The sequence below is a fragment of the Perca flavescens genome, chromosome 16 (assembly GCF_004354835.1).
Source record: "Perca flavescens isolate YP-PL-M2 chromosome 16, PFLA_1.0, whole genome shotgun sequence".
Taxonomy (NCBI): Eukaryota; Metazoa; Chordata; class Actinopteri; order Perciformes; family Percidae; genus Perca; species Perca flavescens.
In genome coordinates this window covers 6,473,272-6,500,886 of record NC_041346.1, presented here as the reverse complement: position 1 = coordinate 6,500,886, position 27,615 = coordinate 6,473,272, and the positions used below count along the sequence as shown (strand labels likewise).

The following is a 27,615-nucleotide window of genomic DNA, read 5'->3' as shown; positions in this document are numbered from 1 at the left end:
AAGTGCCCATATTATGAAAAAATCACTTTTTCTGGGATTTGGGGTGTTATTTTGAATCTGGCTCTTCCACACGCATACAAACTTTCAAAAAAATCCATCCATGGTGTTCTGAGTGAGATACGGTTTCTGAATGTGTCCTGCCTTCAGTCTCCGGGTGAGCTGTTCAAAATCGGCACGACTTTTTACGGCACTAGCTGAAATGAGCTGGCTAACCGCAACCGTTAGAATGCTAGCGTTAGCATGCTACCTCGTTCTCAATAGCAAAGCATTGCTACAACACACACAAGTTCACCATAATCTACAAAAGAACTACTTCCATGTGCGCCCTCGTTTAGAAGAAGTCTCCCAGCTAATCCTGCCTTGTAACTGACCGAAGTCAGAGAAACAGCCTTTCTTTTACTGTCTATGGAGCTACCTAGCTGACATGATCTACATCTGAGCTACTGAGCATGTGCGAGTGCAATCAAAGATAGTACAGAAGAAGAAGAAGAAAAGAGGTCTCACTCTGTAGCTAAAACAGAGACCAGGTGAAAAGAGGAGCTGTGCAGTACAACAAAAATATGGTGTTTTTTGAAAATTAAACCATGTAAACCTATTCTGGTACAACTTTAAAAAACAATTATGAACCTGAAAATGAGCATAATATGGGCGCTTTAAGTCATGGGAAACAAATCCAAGTCAAGTCTCAAGTCATGTGAAACAAGTCAAGTCTTAAGTCATGTGAAACAAGTCAAGTCTTAAGTCATGTGAAACAAGTCCAAGTCAAATCTTAAGTTATGTCAAGTCTTAAGTCATGTTAAACAAGTCCAAGTCAAGACTCAAGTCATGTGAAACAAGTCCAAGTCAAGACTCGAGTCATGTGAAACAAGTCAAGTCCAAAGTCATGTGAAACAAGTCCAAGCCAAGTCCTAAGTCATGTGAAACAAGTCCAAGCCAAGTCCTAAGTCATGTGAAAAAAGTCCAAGCCAAGTCATAAGTCATGTTAAACAAGTCCAAGCCAAGTCTTAAGTCATGTGAAACAAGTTAAGTCTCAATTCATGTGAAACAAGACCAAGTCAAGTTTACAGTTTAAAGTTTCTTTGTTGTGATTTGTGTAATTCCTATTCCAGTCCAAGTCAGCGCTGCCTTTTCCATCTGAGTTTTTTTGGTTCTGCGAAACACGGCGTAGCCGCTGTGTTGTAATTGGACGGTGAGTGTCATGTGCTACCTGTGAGGGAGGGTGGGGAGCCGACCGGGGTGGAGGGATTGGACGAGAAGCTGTTATTCGTGTGGTCTGGGGAGTAGATCTGAAAAAAAATATATAATATATAGAAGTCAGAGAAGGACGTAGAACATCTAGAGATAGATGACGACTCCAACAGTTCCAAAGAATATTCAAAAAGACATATACAACAGAAAGACAAATTAAGAAACAATAATTTTGCATTAATAAAATACTGAACAGGTATCTCACATATGAAAGTGTGTGTGTGTGTGTGTGTGTTTGTGTGTTAGTGTGTGCTTCACTTACCGATGCGAGTGCCTTCCCTAAGGCGTCTCCTGTCTGAGAGCTGCTGGCTGCTGCGCTCGGCGCTCGGTTAGCTGTGACACACACACACACACACACACACACACACACACACACACACACACACACACACACACACACACACACACGCGGGAAAAAGAGGCACATATTCTTGAAAATAAGGATGTAATTTACTACATATTTTGATTATTCAGTCGATGCGTTGCACACTCAAATTGGCAAAACATATTCATTAACACTGATTCACATACAAATCCAATTCTGTTACTTTCATAATTGATTTGTCTTCCTTGTTCTCACACACACACACACACTCACACACACACACACACACACACACACACACACACACACACACACACACACACACACACACACACACACACACACACACACACACACACACACACACACACAGTGTAGCAGTTGTGCCTGGTTTCTTTTTTACTCTGTATTTGTTCTTTCTTACACTGCAGGAAATAACACAAGGAGTAGAAGAAGTGGAAGCTCCCAATGGCACTTTTTATGCATGTGGATTTTGTAAGTCAACGCATTGATTCAAAACTCCTTTCGGCAGATCCCAACGCATCTCATGGTTGTCTAAAATGTGATGGTGACACAGAACATTTTGATGGTGTGACCCTTCTCAAATAATGTGACAAGAATCCTGGACAGAATTCAATAGGAACTGACATTCTACATCTCCATTTGTTCCCATTTTAAGTGGCTGACAGCATGTGTTTGTGCAAATGCTGGCCTTCAAAACAACTAAATTTGTTTCGCACACTCGAAAAGCACTGAGGCCAGAGAGGAAGGAAGTGACCTCACAGGACCAGATGAGCACACACACACACACACACACACACACACACACACACACACACACACACACACAAGCAGAGAGACTCTGACATGCTCGCAGCTCATCTCTCCTGATAGCAGATCCCAGATGGAAAGTTTACGCTCGCACACACAAGTTAGACACGTGCACGCCACACAGACACAGCAAAACACATCCTTTCATGGCAAATGAATCCATTACAAAAATTGGCAGGACTGGACTTCTTTAAGCTTTTTGAGAGAGAGCGAGAGAGAGAGCGAGAGAGATAGGGATAGGGGAGAGAGAGAGAGAGAGAGAGAGAGAGAGAGAGAGAGAGAGAGAGAGTGAGAGAGAGACAGAGAGAGAGATGAAGACAGAGAGAGAGACAGGAAGCAGCATATGTTTTGGGGTTAAAGCCTCATGTCTCACTCACGCCATACCACTGGCCTAGTAAACCATCCAAGGGATTACTGCCACACACACACACACACACACACAGACAAGTACACACACACACACACACACACACACGCACATGCTTGCAGCCTGACTTGACGCATAATTTAGAACATGTGCAGGAGAAAATCTTTTTCATAAATGAGAGCTTATAGGTACAAAGGAGGAGAGCATTCAGGAGATGAAACTGATTTTCAAGTTTTTCTGTGCATTTATTTTTGTGTGTCCATCAAAGATAAAAGATAAACATGTAGTTATTAAAGTTTGCATTATTTTTTTAATAATTCACGTAAAAAAAGTTTTATTATGTTTTTTTATGCATTTGGTTATTTTTATTTCTTTAGTTCTTTCTTTATATACTCTAGTAAATGTTTGCTCCCATTTGCTCCAGGCATTACTGCAAATATCCAGTCACATCTGCCATCTGTAGTTCCTTTGCCATGTCCCAATTCCATATTCCATATTAGTTGTTGCAGTTAGTATACAAGGAATGAATGTACTTCAACTTTTTGTTCTAATAGGAAATTAACACTTAATGTTTTCTTCTTCTTCTTGGAGCAATGTCGTCATTATCCACTATTTTATTTGCAGCTGTGAGTAGCTCCTCAACGTCCTCTTAGCATTGCACTGTGGGACCATCAACAGCACAATAATAAACATAAAGCTTTTTTGGGGGTAATTTTCTAAACTAATATGTTTGCCTGTTTATTTGCATATAGAAAAGAAAAAATGGATTGCAAAAAAGGGTGCATGCTGACTTGCCATTCTCAAAACAAAGTGAAGTAGGAGTTGCAGTGGTGGTGCACTGATGAGGACATGATCCCTCACCACCTTCCCACCAATGGTGTTCAATGGAACGCACAACATAGCTGGGGAGGGAATTCTTGGGTTGCGTCCGAGATCGCATACTCTGCACCACGTTATTTTATATATTATTTTCGTCACCTCCTGAGAGTCTCCTTGCCAGTGTTGGGGAAGTTACTTTTAAAAAAATTAGTGTTTGCTCGTTACTCGTTACTTCTTAAAAAAAGTAATGTGTTACTTTACTTAGTTACCCCCTATGAGAAGTAACTTTTTACGTTACTCGTTACTTTTACGGTACTTTTAAAAGCAGGCGTCTCTGGCTGGTTATTTGCCTCTTTCAGTGATTTAAGCATTATCTGGCGATAAAACTGAGGTCAGCGGGGGTTACGCGTCTCCAACGGCAAGAAGCAGTGTTGGGTGTAACGCGTTACAGTAACGTAACTACTTTTTTGGGTAAAAAGTAGTGTAACGCGCTACTCCTGAAAATTCGGTAACGAAACGTTGTTCCTTTCAATTTGGCGCAACGTTACTTTTCCCAGGGGCGGATTTCTTCTGCCTTCTTCTCAGAGGCTGGTAGCAGAGCCACAGTTAACTTTTGAGAGCATTTTAAGCTGAAAAGCAGCACGGTGGCTCAGTGGTTAGCACTTCTGCCTCACAGCAAGAAGCAAGAAGGTTCTGGGTTCAAACCCAGGCCTTTCTGTGTGGAGTTTGCATGTTCTCCCCGTGCTTGCGTGGGTTTGCTCTGGTTTCTTCCCACCATAATGACATGCATGCAACTAGGACTACAGTTGAAAATTAGCCGACTGGCTAACACTGGCGCATTTACAGAAATGTTGATTAATGTGCATTGTCCTAATATAAATAAATCTTCTTCTTTGTGGCTTTTTGCTGGACGGCATTCTGAGCCAGGCAGCCACAAAGCTGACAACCTCACAGATGGACGCGGTGGAGATGGCCTCATACATACACGCAGCACACCGCTAGGACTTCCAGAAAAGAGGCTGAATGGGTCTACAACAATGCACAGATACAGACATCACATACACTAACAGCGTGTAACGCCTATGACCTGCCGATGTGCATTCAACCCGCGCTGGACTCCTTCATAATGAATCAGCCGTCACTCTGTGAGAAGAGAATCCAGTCTGCAGTGTAAAGATAGTTTTTTGTATATAGCGTAGTGGCCGGTATATTTCACCGGAAACAGTATGCAATTCATGTACTATTGGTTTCATAATAATTTTGGACTTACTAAAAAAATCTCACATACTGTTTTTTAGCTTACTAAATAGCATGTTAGTATGGAATTTTTGACACAACCTTGGTCTCTAATCCTTCTCATTTTAGTTCTACATCTAAAGACACACCCTCTTTTGAAAAATTAAAACGCTCACACTTCATTTATTGTACATTGTCCATGTATCAAGTATCAAAGACACGGCTAATTGTTGCAGCGCCACACTAAATGCTTTGTATCCACTCCTGTGGTATTAGTCCACTTCGATGTGTTCCAGTCACTTTCCTTTTCCCCACAATATAGACACGTCCAACGCTGTCGAGCTAGCAAGCAGGGCACTGAGAGCTGACTGTGCGAATCTGACATTTGTTGATAAGAAAATTATATTTCCCAAATCAGTTGTAACAGACCTGAATTCATAGTACTGTAGTTGCTGTTCACCCACTCCCAGAGAAATGTCTGTAAACACTGTGCATCCGTGTTTAAGGGTTCATGTGTGCACACACGTGTTTCATGAGTTTATATTTAAACAACAGCATCATGGTTTTTATTAGCTTCATGTTGTGTTTACACTCATCTGCGCAAGCTCGTGTCTGTGTGTGTTTGTGTGTGTGATATCTTTGTGGAATGTGGTCGGTGTCTTCCCATGAAAACAAACTTTCAATCTGTTTCTTATTGCTTTCCTATTTGTTCTATGGGACTCAAAGAAAGGGGTCCATTTGGCACGCTGTGTATGTGTGTGTGTGTGTGTGTGTGTCTCAGGGATGTCAAAGTTGCGCCAAAATGGAGTACAATTGTTTTTTCGGTTTTCTTACCGCCTACCTTCGCCCCTTAGTTTTTAAGTGCTTTAAATCTTCTGAGTCTAATCACTGACACTTATAACAAGTTAATTTACCGTAAATAAAGACGAGGTCTTCTGACCAGAAAGGGACAGTCATGTTGTCTTTCAAGTGGTAACTGCGAGTCGTTCATCCGTGGATTATTCCAACGTTGAAACACAAACACAGCGAGTGCATCCAAGTCATAACTCCAGTATGACAACATCAAACTGATCAGTTACTTTTACAGTTTTATAATCTTGTCTACTCCCAAACAATGAGTAAAAGTTGCTGCAGATAGATTTATGATAAGAGTAGTCTATATCCACAACGTTCCACTTCCGGGATTGTTCAGGTGCCGCCGAAAATTCCGCCGGGTGTCTTTCATTTCGGCCGGATATCCGTCACCTTCCGCTTTCTTTGTGTTGGCGTTCTGAACTCTGGTGGATTTCTGAGTACTGTGGTTAACTGCTCCTCAGATCTCTGCAGGGTAAATCCAGACAGCTAGCTAGACTATCTGTCCAATCTGAGTTTTCTGTTGCCCGACTAAAACAACCTTTGAACGTACACACGTTCCACCACCAAAACAAGTCCCTTCCCGAGGCTATTTTGCAGAGGTGCTGTTGCTCCTAGCGCCGCCCAAGAAGATTGTGATCGGTTTAAAGAAATGCAAATAAACCACAGCACGTTTTTCTCCCATCCCGATATGCTGTGGGGACTAGCCAGACCCTCCTCTGCAGTGCTGTGGAGGAAGGTCTGGCAATGCAAGACTATGATAAGAGTGAAAGCTGACACACAGCAGAGCTTGTTTACGTCTTTGGCAAAAGTCAAGTCCAGTCTTTAGGGAGTCAAGTGTTAAGTAAGTGCAGTGTCAAAGTCAAGTCCAAGTCAGGAGTCAAATCCAAGTCAAGTGTCAAGTCCTCATTGTTGTGACTTAAGTCTGACCCAAGTCCAAGTCTGAAGTCTGAAGTCTGAAGTCTACAACTCTGACACACATATATGCAAAAAAATAATGTGTCTATAGGCATTCAAACAAGTCAAATACGCCTTGACATGAAGATGTGGCCGCACACCAGTGGTCACATACTATTAATAGATAAACACGAGTCTGCAGCCATACCAGCAGCTCTTTGAGGCTGTGCTTCTGTGCTTTGAGCTACTGTCAGCATGCTAACATGCTTACAGTGACAATGCTAACATGCTGAGGTTTAGCAGGTAACTTGTTTATCTTGTTTGCAATTTTAGTTCAGTGCGTGTGCACGCTGACATTTGCTAATTAGCACTAAACAAAAAAATAAAGCAGACATTAAGGGGAATGCCGTTCGTTTTTATGTATTTGGTCATGAACCAAAGACAGATGATGGCGCTAGAGAGAAAGTCAAGAGATCACTGAAGTGATTACAGGTTAGCCTGAATGGGACACGGATGTCTGAAAGTGTCAATCCATTCAGTAGGTGTTGAGACATTTCGCTACAAACAGAAAAAGTCAATCTCATGGTTGCGTTAGAAGAAAAATCTGGGGATCACCAAAATCGGGAGGAATCTTCTTCTGGGGACATGATTATCTGTACAAAATCCCACGGCAATCCATCTAATAGATGTTGAGAGAGTCTGTGAGCATAGTAGGGGGCTAAATCTTGACAGGAAGTAGCTCAGTTCAACAAGCGTCTATTATCCAAAAGTAGAATTGCAACTCAATTTTAAAAAGCAACCGCACCATTTCTTGATAACCGATTTGTAGGAGCCAAAATAGCAGTTTTTCTTTTATATTTAAAGAACAACAGCTATCATTTCAAGACTTCCTATATTTTGGATATAGTTCTAAACCAATGATTTTGATTGACAGCTAGGCCACTGATTGACAGTTGACTAATTGTGGGTGTGGTATAGTTAATAAAGAGAAGTTGGAAACCCAAGTGGAGCGTTTTTGGAGTCCTAGCTTTAGTTGAGACCAAACAAAGTTTTTTAAAACCATGAAGTCATCCTGTGTCATCTTATTTGATATCATTTAAGAAACCATCTTGTTGAATTTATTTTTCCCTGATTCAAGCACCTGCTCCATTAGCCTACACCGTTTTGGTAGGATCATAAAGATATACAGTATTTCTACAGGTTAGGATATTTGAGTTTAAATCCAAATTAAGTTAAAATCCCTCTTCTATTCCTTGGGCAGTGGCTGTCATTTTGAAACCCAATAGCCACTACACATTTCTTCAAGATACAAATAGACACCGGTGGTCTTACCCATGAGGCTTTCTGTGCCGTTGGTGGAAGCGGTGCAAGAGGCGGTGCTGTAGTGATTGCCCCCGCCCCCGCTCCCTCCCCCTCTGTGGAAGCTGGACATAGGTGGGAGGCTGGAGCTGATATCTGCAGACGAGTGGGACGGGTAGCTCTGCAGAGACACGGACAGAACGAAATGAAACTCAGTTTAAGAAGACTAGGAGAAACTACCGCAAAACAGTAAATACTACCTACGAAGAGAATAATCAAAACAGAAGTGGTGATAACCATGAAGCCTCTTTATTGTAAAATTACACAAAGCTCTTATTCATTTGAAGGAATTACCATATATTGACCCTTGACATATTTACAGCTTTACATTTGTGTACAATTGTCATGTAATGTAATATATCATTGACTACTGACTTTACCAGGCTTTGATTTTAGATTCGTAACTGTCAATAAGTTATAACAACAGCAAATTTAAGACCTATATCACAAAATCAAAGAAGATTCAGATGTCAGAGTCCGGAAACATCGTCTGAGACAATTTCCCCGATTTCCTGATTGCCGTTATAGGACTGGTCTCTAGATTGGCTGCAAAAGAAGTTGCATGCTGGTCTCATTTGTAGTCATCACACAGCGAATTATATTTGGACTAGCGACAGAAAGAACTACAACACCACAGAATAAAAAAATAAATAAAAATAAAACATTCCAAAGTGCTGCGGGAACATTTCAATAAGCATTAGAGGTAGTGTTACATTGATGTAGGAAAATGAAGACCTGTTGAAAATTATTTAAGACGGAAAAGACAATACTTGAGCGAATTTAAGACTTTTTAAGGCCTAAAATTTTGGTTTTGAAATTTTAGACTTTCTTAGACTTTTGAAGAGCCCGCGGTCACCCTGATTCTATCATCTATTATGTGGTTTAAATCAGGGGTCTGAAAAGTTTTTTTTAAGCCAAGGACCCCTTAACTGAAAGAGAGACAGAGTAGGGACCCCCTACTACATATTATGTATAAAATGAAGTTGCATATTAAACTCGGCCTACAATAATGTGTAGACACTCTAAAGCCTTTATACATAGCTTTTTATTGCATAGAATACAAAGTTTTTAAAATAGCCTAATAATTATTGGCATTTTCTTTATAAATCATGTTTTAATATTAAACATACCGTACATGTGGCACAGTGAACCCTAAAAGCCGTTATATACTAGACGCATCCAAGGTGGCGCGCGACATCGTGACGTCAAAATGACGTAATATCCGGATGTATTATGGACGTTAGGTAGCCGATAGCTAACGGCCCTTTTCGCCGACAACCGGATGCCAGGACTCTCAGAGTTACTGCAATTCTCTCTGGTAAACTTACTGAGTTAAGATGAGCTCTTTTATGGCGAATGAAAGGCTCGATCCGACGAAGTAGGTCATTGAATCAAATCAAAGCATTGACGGCAATGCTGCTGCCAGTTCGGCCAATGTTTACCTTTTTCTTCTTCTTCTAGTCCGTAGAAAGGGCAACATCGGTAGCCTTTGCTCATTAGCGCCACCTCTGTTCAGGAGAAGACTGACCAACCACCACGCGCAGGTATAAATAGTCACGGAGATTTCATGACGTCACAGTGGTTACTGTAAAACGGGCTTTAGGATGAACTGTATCTGTGGATGGCCTTAGCGACTACCTTACCTATAGGCCAGTAAGCAGTGGGGATTTAAATTTGCTGATAATATGTGGGATTTGTGTTTATTGATGTTAATTTTTGAAAAAAATTAAATTAACCCCTGTTGAAGATCCCTGGTTTAAATCATAAAAGTGTAAAAAAAAACAAAAAACCTGGTGTAAAAATGTGTATGGAATATCATGGGGGTCATGGAATTTGCCCAGGTGTGTGTATGTCAATTAAATGTAATCTCTGAAGTGACTTCCTGAAAGTGTTCCCTGGTGTGTGAGTGACAGCTCTGCTCACCAATCTGTCGTGAGGGTGAATCCCGCAGTAGGAGGAGCCCTGGGCGGGGCCGTGGGCCGAGTTCCCGCCCCCCAGCATGCTGCCATGGTAACCCTGCTGGCTCATACTGCTACTACTGCTGCTCCAGTGATCGCCACTGTGGTGACCTTCTGATAGGGAGAAACAGAGCGAGAGAGAAAGAGAGAGAGAAAGAGAGAGAGAGAGAGAGAGATACATGTGATGTGCTAGTTTGAGATCAGGAATGGTAAAAGCTATAGATTGTCTGATGTTTTAACAGCTGTATACTTATAAGCGCGTATGGATGTTTTTTTTTATTATCCTACTTTAAAGTAGATTTTTTTTTTCATGTGTTATCGGATTGCTGCATAAAGTCCAGTACTTTCCGATACCGATACCAACATTTTAGGCTATATCGGAGGCTTTTCCGATAGTGGTATCGGTATGGGAACATTCCTAGTAAAAACATACTGAGGTTTCTCTCTGCTGTGACCATTGGCTGAATGTAACTAAGTACTTGTGCACCATTTACTTAAGTACTGTACTTAAGTACATATTTGGGTTACTTTACTTGAGTCTTTTCTTTTCTTTCTACTTCTACTCCGCTACATTTCAGAGATGCTTAAAGTTATCTTGGCACTCTCGTGACTTCCACTTTCTGCCGATGAATGCCTACTAGACCCGATTTTACCATCGGGAGAAAGCTGCTACGCACTACATGTCGCTCTGCACTATGTTGCACCTTCACTTTTGGTGTGAACGGACGTCAGGTTTGCAAGCAACTACTTGTTGTCTTTATTGTTGTCTTCAGCAAAAAGATGCTCAATGTTCAATTTGTTCAATAAACGAATGTGGGAAATTACTTATTTTCATTTTTTTTTCAAATTCAACAAGCAATTTGTTGTATTTTAGCAGAATACTGAAAACAGCAGAACTGAGTATAAAGAGAAATGTGTTGATTTATCGCAACTGATATCGTTATAGCGATATTCAACCACGTAATCGCATATTGCATGCTTTCCTCACGTCGTGGAGCCTGTGTGTGTGTGTGTGTGTGTGTGTGTGTGTGTGTGTGTGTGTGTGTGTGTGCGTGTGCGTGTGCGTGTGTACCAGGCATGAAGAATGAGCTTGGGAAGCCAGCGCTGGGAGGTTTGGAGGAGGGATAACCCGGTGAGTCCCTGTTGTAGTCTGCTGTACTGGCAGACGGAGCGTACACCTGCAACACAAAACACAGAAAAACGCACAACGTCATTCAGAGAAACTGCCCGCTGATCAAAGCTCAACGTGTTCTCATCAGAGACTCACAGCCAAATCAACTCGAGGCCCAACAGGAAGCAACTTCTGACAGAAATCAAAAAAAAAAAAAAAAACAGGCAATGTTCAAAATCCAAGGGAAAACAGGAACTCAGGAGTACAGGACACAGGGAAAATGGCTCAAAGTCTGAACACATGGAAGCAGACGATCTCGCACCGGAGTAAAGAAAAGACTGAACTTATGCCGTGTTCCAGGCAGTGAGAAATAGACATAAATAGGCAACGTAAGGTAGTTCTGCACACTGTAATCAAAACAATACACATACTATTGTGTACTACTACAGGTTATGTTTATTAAATGAAGCCCAAATTATGTCGGCGACCAGAAATCGCTAGTATCAGGTAGCGCTAGCTAACGTCAATTTTAAAGGTAACGTTGACCAGAGCCGCAGAAGGGTTTGTCGTGATTTTGCCTGGAAGGCTACCAAGTCGTGAGTCGTGACTTGGATTCGTAACTTACGGGCTAAAAATTGTGTCTGGAACGCAGCATACAATACACAAGACAGGGGAGACAAAGAGACACAGGAGCAACACATAAGGGCGGGGACAGGTAATCACACAGGCGGGAAAGTAGAAGACAGGAAGTGGAACGGCAGTCAAACCCCTAACTTACTACGTGTGAACTCCCAGTTACAGTATTTTACGTCACACACGCATAAACAACAATGGCGATCCCCTGTTGATGCTGTACATACGCCGGTGATTAACGGTGAGAAATAGAAATAAATAGACATAAATAGGCAATGTCAAGTAATCCCGCACACTGTAATCAAAACAATACACATTTGATTGTGTACTACTACAGGTTATGTTTCTTAAATGAAGCCCAAAATACGTCGCCGACTAGAAATCAGCTAGTGCTAGCTAACGTCAACGTAAGGTAGCCGATAGCTAAAATTGACAAAGAAGGGTTTGTGGTGACTTTGCCTGGAACGCTACCAAGTCGTGAGTCGTGACTTGAAGTCGTAACTTACGGTCTAAAAATTGTGTCTGGAACGCAACATTAAATACACAAGACAGGGGAGACAATGAGACACAGGGGCAACACATAAGGGCGGAGACAGGTAATCACACAGGTGGAACGGCAGTCAAATCCGTAACTTAGTACCCGTTAACTCCCAGTTACAGTTTTTGAAGTCACACACGCATTAAACAACAATGGCTATTGTGGCTATTCATGTTTATTACATGAAGCCCAAAATGTTGCCGACTAGAAATCGCTAATATCTTCTAGCGCTAGCTAACTTCAACGTTATTTTCTTTTCCTTCTTTAACTAAAAAGTTGACACACATCCAGAGACAATATATGAGACATTTTCTAAAAACTAATTATTTTCTAAAAAGAATTCACGTCACATGTCAGTCAGTCAATCTTTCTGACATTTGTTTCATTATATCGTAAAGAAGTACATAACATAACGTAATGTACTTTCTGCATTTTCTGCTTCATGTCTGTTTTTCTGGAAACGGATATGATGTAGTCACCGCCGGAACTTGTTTTGGTGGTGCAACAGAAAACTCAGATTGGACAGATAGTCTAGCGAGATCTGAGGAGCAGTTAACCATAGTCCTTCATGAATCCGCCATAGTTCAGAACGCCAACACAAAGAAAGCAGAAGGTGACGGACATTCGCCCCAAAAGTGACAGACGTCCGGCGGAATTTCCGGCGGCACCTGAACAATCCCGGAAGTGGAACGTCGTCGATATAGAGTACATGTAATTCCTAATGCAACACGCACAGCGCATTTCCCATCGGCCCTTCTCTCATTCAGACCAGTTTGATGACTAAAAGAGGAACAACGCAGTGATTCCGTGCGAGCCTCCTCTCAGAGGGAACAACAGCAGCCGTGCAGCAAACACGCAGTAAAACGTGAGCCCGCGAGCAGCACCAGCAGCCTGTCAGCACTCCAAACAGGTGAAGTCCTTCCTCAGCAACATGAGAACACAATGCCTGTGTTTGGTCATGCCTTCGACTGGGGGTCCCCACAGCATGCCTCTCTGTGTGCGCGCGAGTGTGTGTGTGTGTGTGTGTGCATAGCGTGCGAACACTCAGCCATGACGCTAGCTCGCGCCGCATGACGCAAACCCTGGAACAGCTGTTGAAAGCGCTCTTCTTTCTCTCCATGTCCCCCACTGATTCACATCAAAACGAAAGTCCCGCTCCACAGCTACACCTAATCTACCCCGATACCCCCCTAAAAAAAAAAGACATGGCTCGCTTTGTTAACTTTAGAGAATTTTGCATATGGACAGAACACAGATGTGGTAGAAGGAGAAAAATCGGATGATAAAACACAGACAGAAGGAATCAAAGAAGAAAAACAAACACTTGGGGGCATTATAAAAAAGCATCATCTCACTTCCCACCCTCCCTGAGAGAAATTATTAAAAACAGAAAACGCGTCTAAAAGCGTTTCGGTCAAACAAAAGACTTTTTTTCTTCGTCTTCGTCACTAAAAGCTCGTTACTCTGCTGAAAGCTGTCTGCTTTCTGAGGGGAAAGAAAAAGAAATCGGATTTGTGAATGTGAAAAGGAATATGACTCTGGCAATGTTCAAAATGTGAAAACGCAGCAAATAGGCCGGTGCATGTGCCCAGGTGTGCAACTTGACGGAACAAGAAGAGATATGAGATAACACACAGTGTTAGTATGTTGTCTTCCCGTGATGTCTTTCCTTCACTAAGTCCCCTGGCAGTGAACTCCGCGACATGCTTTAAGTGAGCCCCTCTGCTTCTCAGGAAAAGGAACAAGGGATCGGGACGAGAATATGACAAACAAACGTCAGTGTGAGGAAAAGGAGGGATTAGGAGGGATTAGGATTCCTTGCTCATGGTTCAAAGGAAGACAACACCTAGGCTTCAACCACTAAGGGCCCTATTTTAACCATCTGGGTGTGTTTTGGGCTTAATGTGCAATAAACCAATCAGATTGTCATCTCCAGTTCCCTTTAAAAGCCAGGCGCGTTTGTAGCCTACCTTGGCGCATTGCTATTATGATGGCGGATTTGCTCCGTCATATTTTTATTTGTAAGTTTCAAGTTTATTGTCATATGCATATTAGTACGAAGTACCACAGCAATGAAATACAATGCGCCAGAGCACTCTCTCAGAAGCAGTCAATAATAACAATTTTAAAACATAATAGCATTAAAAACGTCTAGAATATCAATACACAAAATACTGTACATAAGTGACCTTGCGGTAATAAGTAATCTTTTTGTAATCTTTTGCATGTTTGTGTGCTGCTGCGCTTCCCTGTGTGTGTGTGTGTAACAAGCACAGTGTGTGTGCTAGGCGCATTTTACTAATTTGCTGTTAAAATAACAATGAAATGCTGCGCTATTGACTTCAGACCAGGTTTTTGTTGGTCGAAAGCGCGATCACTTCCCGCTGCCTCAATATAGCAATACTCCAAGAATGCTCCTGAACACACCTCCCTGTAAGACCAGCAATGGATGGGAAATTGACACTTGCGTTTTTTTTTTTTAAATGACACACAGGCAAAATTGTAAAAAAAAAAATATATATATATATATATATATATATATATATATATATATATATATATATATATATATATATATATATATATATATATATATATGCACAAATCACACCTGAACACAGTTTTTTATGACCACACCCATCTGTGATTGGCAAATGATGCATTGTGAGGTGATATACCACACAGCAACTACTATTGTAGACAGCAACACAAACAGAAGGGAATCTAATTGGGATTTTCTTTTTTTTTTAGCTACCTAGTTCACCTTCTACGATCATGTTCAATAAAGAGATAAAAACCGAAATGAAAGATCCACTGAAAATAGGACATTTCTGTAAACAATCCGATATACAATATACAATTCTGATATGTTACCATAGACTGCATAATATGAATGGACAGAGCACGTGTGACGTCACCCGTTGATTTGTGGAGATCTGCTGCGAGTTGTTGAGTTCGCCGTTACGGGCGCAGCCATCCTGGTCGCGGATGTGACGATTTTAGACCCGAGGGAGGAGTGAAGGAGGAGCCACGTTACGTTACACAATTTCACTGGCAATCAGATCATAGCCACGCCCTAAAACACCCCCTGCTTTATCGCCGATTTTAAAATCAATGAGACCATAATTGAAAATAATTAACATCATTCTGTGTTGCAGAAGACTTAAAACTAGCGATTGAGACCATAAAGTCATTATGAAAATGTTTACTGAGGTAATAAATCAAGTGAGAAGTGGGTCACTTTCTCATAGACGTCTACAGAAACTGACCTCTTTTTGTGTCGCCCCCTGCTGGAATTCAGATAGAATGCAGCTTTAAGGCTCTTGCAGGAACTGGGACTGCCTGCCTAGTGCCCAATGGCGCCTTAATGCACAGGCATGGGACTCAAATTAAAGCAGACTTGATTTTAAATGTGATGGACTAAACAAAAAATATATATATATATATATATATATATATATATATATATATATATATATATATATATATATATATATATATATATATATATATATATATATATATATGTATATATAAAAAATATATCCAAACAAAACTATACAGCATGCATTTGAAATTATGCAGAGTGAAGTTTAATCCCTCCATGTGTACAGTAACTGTTCCATTACTGTACTTGTGTTCCAGAGCATAGCCTTGTGTCGACTGTGTTTACTTCCTGAAAACCACTGCTGGCGGAAAGACGCCGACACAGCGATAAATACCACAACAATCAGGACATGCTCCATCAGGAGGAGCAAAGAACACTGGGAAACTGTGGGAATAAAAGACTGAGGTCAGGAAACACACACACACACACACACACACACACAGACCTGCAGACACACACACTTAAATACACGGATGTAAGGTGCGAGGTAAGAGTTGCTATCAGCTGGGAGATGCCGGTGCCTTCCCACAATGCTCCTTGTAAGAGTTTTAAGGATCCCAATCCTTCAGTCTGTGCACTTATACACACACACACACACACACACACACACACACACACGCATGCACGCACGCACGCACACACGCACATGCACACATGCACACATGCACACACACACACACACACACAAACACACCGTGTCTGTAGATGTCATTAGTGCTAAACTAAAATCCCCTCTAACTTCCTCCTCCTCCTCCTCCTGTTCCCCTCTGAGAACTGATGATAAAACCATATTTATTGACCCAAAGCCTGTACAAGAAAATACACACACATACACACACACACACACACACACACACACACACACACACACACGCTTGTGTGTTCCTGTTATGTTCCTGAATATATTTTGATTTATGTCTCATGTCGTGCAGGCATATTTTCCCATTGAATGTGTTGTTAGACTGGTGACGAAAGGCTGTGATTTGAGTGTTGAGTATGGGTCCATGTATGTATGTGTGTGCGTGTGTGTATTTATGTAAGTGTGTGTGTGCGCATCTTTGTGTGTGTGTTACAGACGGACAGGAACAGGTGCACAGTGTGTTCAAGTCTGAGGAATGTAGAGAGACACAATAACAACCTCACTTCCTGCAGTCTGTAACACACACACACACACACACACACACACACACACACACACACACACACACACACACACACACACACACAGTATCAGAATTCCCACAGCTAGCAGGCGGGCCTTGAGCCAATCAAAGAGACACCACTGACAGGGCTGTCATTTCAAACTACAAACCAGAGAAAAGTAACCTCAACTGAAAGCAGTGATGTCAGATCAATAACTCATATTTTCCACAACAAGTCTCAGAACCTTGTCCACTCGCTTGAGTTAAATACTTTTCACTGCATGAATATAATCATTGGTCAATCATTTTCATTGGTTGAAAATAATAGGATTTCTACAATACGAACCGCACAGAAACCAGTCAAACCAGGTGTGGAAAATAATTGCCATGCCCTGATATAAAGTAGAACCAGAACCAGTAGAACCTACTGTGGCACATCTCTGGGCCACAGTAGAGCCATAATAGAAACCAGAAATCTGACCAGTAAAAGTGTGATCTGGACCACAGTAGAAACCAAAACAGTAATTAGCCACAACAAAAACAGTTTAAAAACCCATCAGAACCAGTTCTGTACGGTATAGGAGCTACCAGTGTTGTAGTCAAGACCAGCTAAACCGAGACCAAGTCATCACCAAGACCAGAGTGTATCGAGACCGAGACAAGACCGAGACTTTGAGGGGTTGATACAGAGTCAAGACCTAGACCATTGCCAGTGCCAGACAGCCAGAGCTTCTCCTGTCTCCCACATTCACTTTGGGAGTGTGTTAAAGTGCTCATATTATGCTTTTTGGCTTTTTCCCTTTCCTTTATTGTGTTATATACTCGATCTTTTTTGTGCACGTTATAAGTGAAAAAGCCCAAAGTCCAACCGAAAGGGTCTTACCATCTCCAACAGAAAACACTTTTCACAAACTGCTCCAAACAGCTCTATTGTAGTCCAGCCTTTACTTCAGAGACAAACGTGGTCACTTTGGAACACACGTTATAATGCTCGCCTAGCTGCTAGAGTGGCACGCCTTCATACTCTGCTTCTGACTGGCTAGTAGTCCTTACCTAGCTACTGAGCATGTGCGACTCCCAACAAAGATGGAACAGAAGTGCGATGCCTCACTCTGTAGCTAAAACAGAGAGCTCAACACACAGGGTGAAAAGAGGAGCTGCAGCAATGTGCAGTACAACAAATATATGGTGTTTTTTTGAAAAGTAAACCATATAACCTATTCTGGTACAACCTCTAAATACAACTAACCTGGAAATGAGCATCATATGAGCACCGGGAGAGGGGATTAACAGTAACACATTTCAAACTAGAAATGAGTCGAGTTAACGTTAGGTTTAAGTTAGTCTAACTTAACTTATTGTTAACTTTGGCTAACTAGCTAGCCAAAGTTAAACCTAACGTTAAGTTAACTGTCACCATATTTCACCAAAACAACTCACCAGGAAGCAGCTGGTAAGTTCGGAGGAGTCAGCTAATTCATGTATTCACAGTGGATCCCTCTGTAGCGTTAGCGTTTTCCACACAGGATACTTTGTATCCTTTTCCTCTCAGAATACTCTGTTGTGTAAAGTTATCATCGGCACCACAGTAGAAACCCTGAAAGAATCCTCACATTCACTATTGATTTCCCTCGTTTTCACTTTAAACAACTCCGAATATAACACACATTTTCTATGGGCATTGAGATTAACTCGTCATGCGACAAGTGCTAGGACGGTGGGGGGAGAGGGGGGTGCCACCCAATGCCCCCCCTTCTAGCCCCGTCCCTGTGTGTAACCTCCCGCTGAGTCGTGACGTTTAACGTTTAATTGGGAGAAACATCACAGAAACATCACAGAAGCCTCGCTAAAGCTTCGCTATGCGTCGCCGCCGGCAAGAAGACGAGAATATAAAGGCACATTCCACTGAAAACTGATTCCTCATGGAGCTAACAAAACACACACACAGAGACACACACACAGAAACGCAAAATGTATTCAGAGCAACCAGCTGTGCAACTCACTGACCTGACCCACAGGTACAAACACCCACCGAAACAACAGCTGAACTTTATTAAAAAGACCCTAACCCTAACTCACTGATAAGTTTCTATTTTGATCCAACAACTGTAAATGTTTTTTGTTTGTTTTTTTTAAGTTTGCGCTCTATACGCTATCGTCCAAAGAAAATTATCATTGGGGGGGAAAAAAGTTGAAAAATATTGCCTTCAAACTGCTTGGTAAGTCAAAAAACCCACTTACAAAGTAGAAAAAGCCGCAAACAATAGACAAGCAAGAAACTAATTCAATGAATAAACCAAAAGTGAGAGAAAAAAGAAAACAATTGCTGTACCAGGACTGCAGGAATAATATTGTCGTAAGCCACTGGAATAATTTCGTAGAGTCAACGCAACATTGGGAGAAAAAAAAAAACAAAGTAGAGAGAAAGGACAAACTTTATTTTTCTCCACCGCGTTTTGGTTCGAACTTGTTGACAGCGATGGAAATGCCGCTCGGCCCTGAAGGGTTTTGTTCGAAAGAGACTGGAAAAACAATAAAAGGGAACAAAGTGAAATGGTCGAAAAGTTGGACGCGGATGAAAAGACAGTAAACGGAAACAAAAGAGAGAAAAATGGAAAGGGAGTAAATAAGAGGAAGAAAAGAAGGAGGAGGCTTTTTGTCTTTGCTTGGCGTTTGATGCTCCTTCTCTCCGTTATTGTCTCCAAATGTGGGGAGCATCTGTTCCACCTATCCGCCTCTCCTCCTCCTTTTCCACCACTTCTTCCTCAGCACTGTTGACCTCGGTAAACATCCGACAAACGTTGTGTAGTTAAGATGGGCCTAAAAAGATTTACGTTTCATCATTCATGTACATTTACAGCTAAAATCTCAGTAGTATTGTTTCAACCCTCCTGTTGTCATCGGGTCATATTTGACCCATTTTCAAAAAGTTTCTATATCAGAAATTTGGGGGTTCTTTCAACCAAATTGTCAAAAAGAATAACGTGGATGGTTCCCTACAATGCTCTTCACAAGTAAAATAAATCTTCAGTTCACTACTTCCATTGAATTTGGGTCTTTTATTCAATTTTATAGAATTTGAAAATAAATTCATAAAAGAATGTTGACAAAAATGTCGGAAAAAAGCTTAAAAAACGTGGGGAAAAAACAACAAAAACATCAGAAAAAAGTGACAAAAATATCAGGAAAAGCAACACAAGTGTTGAAAAGTCGACCAAAACGTTAAAAATAAGAAAAAAAAACATTGCATGGTCGAACGGGAAAACAACACAAGGGTTAATGTTATATAGGATCACACTGTAAATGGCAATGCATTCTGGGAGAAAATAATAATATTACAGGTATTTACTGTTAATACCAATGCATCTTGAGAAAATACACACTGCAGCCAGTATATTACTGTAAATTCAAATAATACCGTAAGAAAATGTGTCTATTTAAAGTAAATTACCGTAAACTTTAAAAACAGCGCTCGCACTGGCAAAAATTCTGCCAGTATTTTACTGTCAATTTACGGTGAAAAGTTTAACAGTGTATGTTATGTAACTTGAGTCACGCGCGTAAGTTAAAGGGGCGGTAGGTAAGACTTATAAAACTAACTTTCTGTCATATTTGCTGAAACTGAAACTGAGACTAGTAGTAATTAAAAATAATAAGTATGTATTTTAATATGTAGTGCGATTTGCAAAAATCCACCGCTCCCTGTTCAGATGCACCAATCATGGCCAGGGGGTGGGGTGTCTAACTGCGTGTCAATCACGCATTCATTCTCCCCTGTGGGGGGAAGGGTTGAAGAGACCGTTTGGGACTTTAGCGGAAAGGGGGGAGGGACTGAGAAGTTGTCGATGTAAACATTTTTAGGCCAAGTCCTGGATCTTCGCAATCCTACCTACGGCAACTTTAAGTAAGTTAAAATATAAGTCAACATTGACAGCGCCATGTTAGTTTGAGCAACCCATCCAGGACTTTGATTAGAAACGAATGTGTGATACGTCAAAAAAAGATAAAACGTAATCCGGGACAGAATTTTTTTTTGTCTCGAAAAACATCACTTAGAAAGTTTAGTTGTACGGGAATGCCATTTTCAGGAGACAGGGCTGCTGAAAGGGCAAATCTAAATAGGGATCATGCTTCACTTCCACATCAAACCGAATTTACAAATGACCTGAGAGCGAAACTCGGGAAAAGAAAATTGCTTGCTGACATATCGACATGCACAATTGCTCTTCAGAGCTCCAAACATCAACTACTGTACACTTGTGATTTTGCCTCTCAAATGTTGACTCGCGGGCCGATCAGCGGGTTTTGGTTTTCGCCTCCCTTTTTAGTTTTGTCATTAATACGACTCCGTACAACACACTCGCCCGGACGCAAAACGGAAGAAACAAGTGAGCGTTTTGCTAGATAAAAGGACTTGTCTTGTTTTCTCTTCTCTCTTTGCCTCCCGCAAACCATCTCTCTCACTCTCTCACACACACACACACACACAAAACACACACACACACACAGTTTACCACGCTTTATCCAAAGCAGATGTGCTGGAATGCGAACACTCAAAGGAGCAGTCACGAAACCTCTTGACACACACGCACACACGCACACACGCACACACACACACACACACACACACACACACACACACACACACGGCTGCACCTGTGCCTGTCCAATTTTTTCTCTCTCTGTTTCACTATCTCCCTCCTCCTCTCCGTCCTCTCTCATTTCTAACATGCTGCTTTCACTTTGGCCTTTATTCACCTTCACACAAACAGTGTGACGCCGCAGGACGAAAGAGACATGCAGAAAAAGTACATAACTCAACACGCTATCAATACAATCAGATTTCATAATTAACCAATCCTTTATCATGTCAAACGTTCTTTGTTCCGAGCTTCCCCTCCCCCCCCCCCCACCTGTAGATGCACTTTTCATCTCCCATTACCGCTCATGCCGCTGCGCTCCGAGGCCCGTCCGGAGGCAGATGTGGGGAAGCGAATCAAACGCGCCGCAGACGGATCAAACATATTTTGGGGGTTTCTGTTTTTTAGATGTATTTTTTATAGCAGAGATCTGAGCCACGGCCTGGGAATCCTCTGAAGGTTAATTATGTTCTTGATTCAAAACACATGGAGGGAAAAACTGCGAGAGAGTGTGTGCGTGTGTGTGTGTGTGTGTGTGTGTGTGCGTGCGTGTGTGTGTGTGAGACTATGAGAAAGCGGAAGGAAATCCCACCCACCACCTCCGAGCCGAGCCCTTTATTCTACCAACCTGCAATTGCACTAATGCGAAGCAGATGTACACACACACACACACACACACACACACACACACACGCACACACACGCACACAATGCCTAATTTACTCCATATGATGCTGTACAGAGATAGGAAGACATACAAATAAAGAGAGTAAGGAAAGAAAGAAGCAGAGGGAGGAAAATAACATCATAAATTAGGAAAGAATAATCAGAATTATAGAGAAAGGATAATAAAAATACGGAGAGTTAGTCAGGAAAATGCGATACTTAAAGAGGAAGAGGGAAAGAAAAAGAATGATAGAAAGAGACTTTGGATTTCAAAAAGCTTAATGACTAGGTAGAAAAAAAGAAAAATAGAAACAAAATAAGAAAATAACATGGAAATAATAATAAGACGAAATAGAAATGGGAAAAGAATATTTAAAAAGTAATAATTAAAAAGAAAATGAATAAAACAAAGACAGAAAGCAAATGAGACGAAGAATAATTTTGAATTTTAAAAGTCATCACAGATGGATGCAGAAATGAAAAAAAGACAAAAACTAAAAAGGAAACAACTAAATAAGGAATGGAGAATTATATTGTAAAACAGGGAACATATAAGGACACACACACACACACATTATTTGCTTAAATACTGGTGTTTAATTGAAAACATACAGTGCCTTCACACACACACACACACACACACACACACACACACACACACACACACACACACACACACACACAGACATTATTTGCTAAAATACTGGTGTTTAATTGAAAACATCCAGTGCCTTCACACTCACAGTGAGTTTCATGGACCGAAACACATTCTTTAACTCACTTGTAACGGCACACACACACACACACACACACACACACACACACACACACACACACACACACACACACACACACACACACACACACACACATAGACACTCCCTGTGGAGCTCAGGCTTCCTGTGGCTTGATTAGAGCCCCCTATGTGAAGACAAGTGGACTCAGCATGCGTGTGTGTGTGTGTGTGTGTGCGTGCGTGCGTGCGTGCATGGTGCACCTGTGACTGAAGGGGGGTCGAGTTACTCAGACAGAAAACAGTGGGGGGCTGGACAGAGAGAGAGAGAGAGAGAGAGAGAGAGAGAGAGAGAGAGAAAACGTAGGAGCTTAAAAGAGAGAGGTGTGTGACACATGTGAGCGGCTGTGAATTTGTTTGGCTTTAAAAAGTGTGTGTGTGTGTGTGTGTGTGTGTGTGACCGAAGAATGAGGAGTGTGTGAGAACAGGAAAAATAGAAATTGGCCAGAGTGTGTGAAGAAAGAATACTAAAAGAAGGAAAAAGGCAATTAATGACATCCTCACACACACACACACACACACACACACACACACACACACACACACACACACAAACAAATTATGAGGCTTTTCCTTTTCTGGTTCAAATTAATTCAATTCATTTTAATTAATAATTTATCCATCTCCTCTCCCCTCCTCTCCTCTCCTCTCCTTTCCTCTCCTCTCCTCTCCTCTCCTCTCCTCTCCTCTCCCTTCCTCTCCTCTCCCCTCCTCTCCTCTCCTCTATTCACCTCTCCTCTCTTCACCTCTCCTCTCCTCTCCCCTCCTCTATTCACCTCTCCTCTCCTTTCCTCTCCTCTCAGGCAGCCGACTGTGGATCTATTATTTACTGATTTTCTCTATCAGCAGTAACCCAGTTAGCAGCTTTTCTTCTCTCCAGACTGTTGTTGTACTTGTGTTTTTACCCGGCTCTAGAAAGGATGGATTCCAGTCAGACTATATGGTCAGACAGTGGGTTCTTTACTTGAGAATTTAAACCTTAAAATTACTCATTTTTTAGAGCTTGTAACAGTCCTAAAGCACAAAGAACTGAACAGAATAGAAAAGAATAGTATGTCAGAGCATATAAAAAGAAATGGATTACTGTAATAGACAATCATTTGCCCAGTCTATATAAGGAATTGTTCATAAAATCAGTACAATATGATATAATAAAAATATGCGTATGTGTATTCCATTCATGAAGACTTAGACAGAAGTAAAGAAACTAAAGCAGAAAACAAGTAAAGTATAGAACCGGTACAAAGCAAAAAGTAAGGTCTGCAGAAACTCTGCCACTTTCCTTTTTCTAGTTTTATGAAGACATTATTTTTTCTTCCATTCCACAGGTTATTCCGTAGAGTTAGAGAAAAGTAAAGAAAGAAAGAAAGAAAGAAAGACAGAAACACAGAAACACAGAAAGAAAGGCAAGATAATTGAATCAAAAATAGAACTTAAAGGAAACAAAATGCAGAGAAAAGAAAAGATAACAGAAAAGAAAAGAAAAAGAGAGAAAACCAGGTGAAAAGGGAGGAAAAAAAGCTCAGAAGTTAAAAGCGCCAATGAAAGAGAAGAAAGAAAGTGAGAACAAGAAGCCACATCTGCACAGATGCAAATTAAAGAAAAAAATAAACAAATCAGTCAAAACAAAGTATAAAAGAAAGAAGCAGAAAAAGAGAAAAAGAAGAAGAAAAAGAAGAAGAGGGTCGGGTCCAGTTGTGCGGCATGTTTACACTGCGGCCTGTAAATGAATTCAAGATGGCGTCTAGTCTCGCCAGGAGCCAGGACATCAAAGAGTGAGACAGCCAATGAAGTCCCAGCGCTTTAATTGACCACTAATTACCCGCAATTAACTGTGTGAGTGTGTGAGAGCCTTCTGTGGCCTTGTCTATGTGTATTAGAGTGTGTGCGTATACTAACATTAAAGTGTGTGCACTGGAAGAAAACAAAATCCGTAGAAAAACGCATAATGTCCTGGCAGAAAATGACCTTTTTTCCGTTATGTTTACAGACATTTCTGTTAATCCCCCCCAAAAAAACTGAAAATTCTGTCGATTTACAGTATATACTCTGGAGCTTTAAACCAAGGGGGGTCAAACATACCGCCCGTGGGCCAGAACCGGCCTGCCAAAGGGTCCAATCAGGCCCACTGGAGGATTTTGCAAAGTTTGAAAATGGCAGAGAAGTGAGTAGTTCCCCCCCCCCGAAAGAATGACAATTATATAATTATGCTATACAGTCCTGCTCCCCATCATTGGCCCCCATGAAGTTTAAGTACATCATTTGGGATATCTTCTGAAAGAAATGAATCAAGGATGGGTCAAACAACACAGGACTTTCACCCAGGAGACCGGGGGTTCGACTCCCGTTCTTGTCCCGCGTGTCACTGACACGTACATTTTACAACCCCACCCACGTTTTTTTTTTCCTATCCGTAACTGTCCCGTTCTTGTGCCGCGTGTCAGTTAAACGTACGTCCCGACCCAGAACGTCAAAAAAGTTACACCGAGAGTCCCGACCAAGCGCGTCTAAATATGACGGCGATATGGATAAAATCAAATATCACGATATTTTTGACAAAATTCCTCTATCGATACCGCAACGATATTGTAGTGTTGACTATCGGTGCTTTAACAAAATATTTACACAATGAGATTTTAGATAAATAATCATCAGTAATGTGGATATAATGACTAAGTGGGGAAAAGGCAAATAATAGAACAGTTACAACAGGCTGGTAAGGTCAGAAAATGACATCACTTTACAGTAATGCAGCCTTTAAAACCAAGAAAAGACTTATGCCCTATTACGATATTACGATATCCAAAATCTAAGACGATATCTAGTCTCATATCACGATATCGATATAATATCGATATATCGCCCAGCTCTACTTTGTGCGTCAACAACAAACGCAAAAGGCAACCTGACCAAGCGTCGTTATTTTAACGCGACGGGGGTGAGAACTAGAGATGGCCCGATACCACTTTTTTGCTTCCCGATATCGATTCCGATACCTGAACTTGTGTATCGGCCGATACCAGTGTGTCATATATTTTATTATGTTTTAACAGCTGTATACTACTATCCCTGTATGGATGTGATATGATTTCTATCTCTGTTGTCGGTCTGGCTCAGGTTAAACTCTTTGTGAAAGATGAACAAACACAAACAATGAATGCCGTAGAACTTTCTTTTATTCTCCAGTTTGACAGTCAGTTATAACGGAAAAAGAACGTAAATAAACTACTTTAATGTAGATTTTCTTTAGGGCTTTATTACGTGGTATCGGATCGGTGCATAAACTCCAGTACTTCCCGATACCGATACCAGCGTTTTAGGCAGTATCGGAGCCGATACCGATACTGGTATCGGTATCGGAACATCTCTAGTGAGAACGTGTTGCAGCAGGATTCTTCTCACTGTTTGGAATCAACTCCGCAGTACAAATCACAGACTCGGCCCATTAACACATTCTTCGATATAACCAGCTCCATTGTAGAAACTGCTGCTACAAGCCAGACTTTTAGAGACCCAAACACTGTGACGTCGCGCTGGCACAAAAATGACTTTGCGTAAACATACACGCCACTTTAGGAAAGTGGCGTGTATGTTCCATTTTCCATTTCCATTTCCATTTTTCAGCTATCCACGTGTATGTCTCCACTGTATACAGCGGATGTAAACATACTAAACTAACGTATGTTAGATAGAACGTGACATACTATCGCGAGAACAACGTCACACGCTTTTAAAAAAAAAAAAGAAAAAGGTTGGGTTTAGGAAAAGAACACTGGGAAAGGCTTTAGTAACACAAAAAAGCTACAAAACCACGAAAAAAAATGACAAAAACACGACGGTGAACAACGTCACAGGCTTAGGAAAACAATAGGCCGTTGGGTTTAGGAAAGAAACATTGGGGAAGGCTTAAAAAAAAACGAAAAAACGGTTGGAAATCGGCACATGCGGGACGCTATCCCAGCTCTTCTGGGTGAAAGTCCTGTGTTTTACCCATCCGTCACCAACCAACCTCCTTTTGTGGACTTAAGTCCTTTCATACTACTCGCTACGGCGAAAATTCACTCGTAATGTAGGTCAATGGCGGGCGAACTGTGTGGATAAACACGCTAAAAAGCGATTATGCGTGTGTTGCTTTGCCAGTGTCTTTGATGAACACAATTTAGTGTTACCAACGGCAACATGTCAGACTGACTGCTACTTTAGGTGGTGACATTTTCTTTAGTCTGTGGCCCAACCAGGGGTTGATGCATAGACTTACTCTTACTTACTACACTTACTGCACCAAAAAAAAGATATATAACACAATAAAAGGAAGGGAAAAAGCCAAAAAGCATAATATAAGCACTTCAAACTGTATGTGCGTTACGTCCCGTATGCCTTGTCAGATCAACAGCAACCTTCAAGAGACTTAAAGAGAGAAGATAGAAGAGAGAAGTGATGTGTAGAGAACTAATCTAACATTCCCGAATTAAATAATTGATGTGACAATTTTACGAGAGTCGATACAAAGTCTCCACACCTCGAGTCATTTTTCAGCGCCGTCAAAAATAATTCATATTAGTGTTTTCTTTCATTATCGGTTATGTTTCAGGCAAGGCCAGGGGAAAATAAGCCAACATTTACTGCTGGTAGAAGATGGGATGTTAACACGTCACAGTGCTCTTTGGTTTGCTCCTGAACGCAACATCATTTACCTGACATCACTTTGTCAGTTTCCTCCAGATTTCTCCAGATACAGAAAGGGATCTAGAAAAATACTTTCTAGATTAAAGATCAGTACTGCAGCTTGTCTGCCTGTTCTGGCTGGTGATC

At 41.3% G+C, this 27,615-nt stretch overlaps 1 protein-coding gene across 5 annotated transcripts in view; it reads right to left on the bottom strand.

The window, feature by feature from the left end:
- tcf4 (transcription factor 4) overlaps positions 1–27,615 on the bottom strand; it is a 302,082-nt gene that overhangs the window by 38,866 nt on the left and 235,601 nt on the right. For all 5 annotated transcript variants that reach the window (XM_028601084.1, XM_028601086.1, XM_028601085.1 and 2 more), the window contains 5 exons: positions 10,965–11,070; positions 9,858–10,006; positions 7,908–8,055; positions 1,511–1,581; positions 1,208–1,286 (listed from right to left, as the gene is read on the bottom strand). In XM_028601084.1, coding sequence (XP_028456885.1) covers positions 1,208–1,286; positions 1,511–1,581; positions 7,908–8,055; positions 9,858–10,006; positions 10,965–11,070 — 553 coding nt within the window. The remainder of the gene's footprint in view (positions 1–1,207; positions 1,287–1,510; positions 1,582–7,907; positions 8,056–9,857; positions 10,007–10,964; positions 11,071–27,615) is intronic.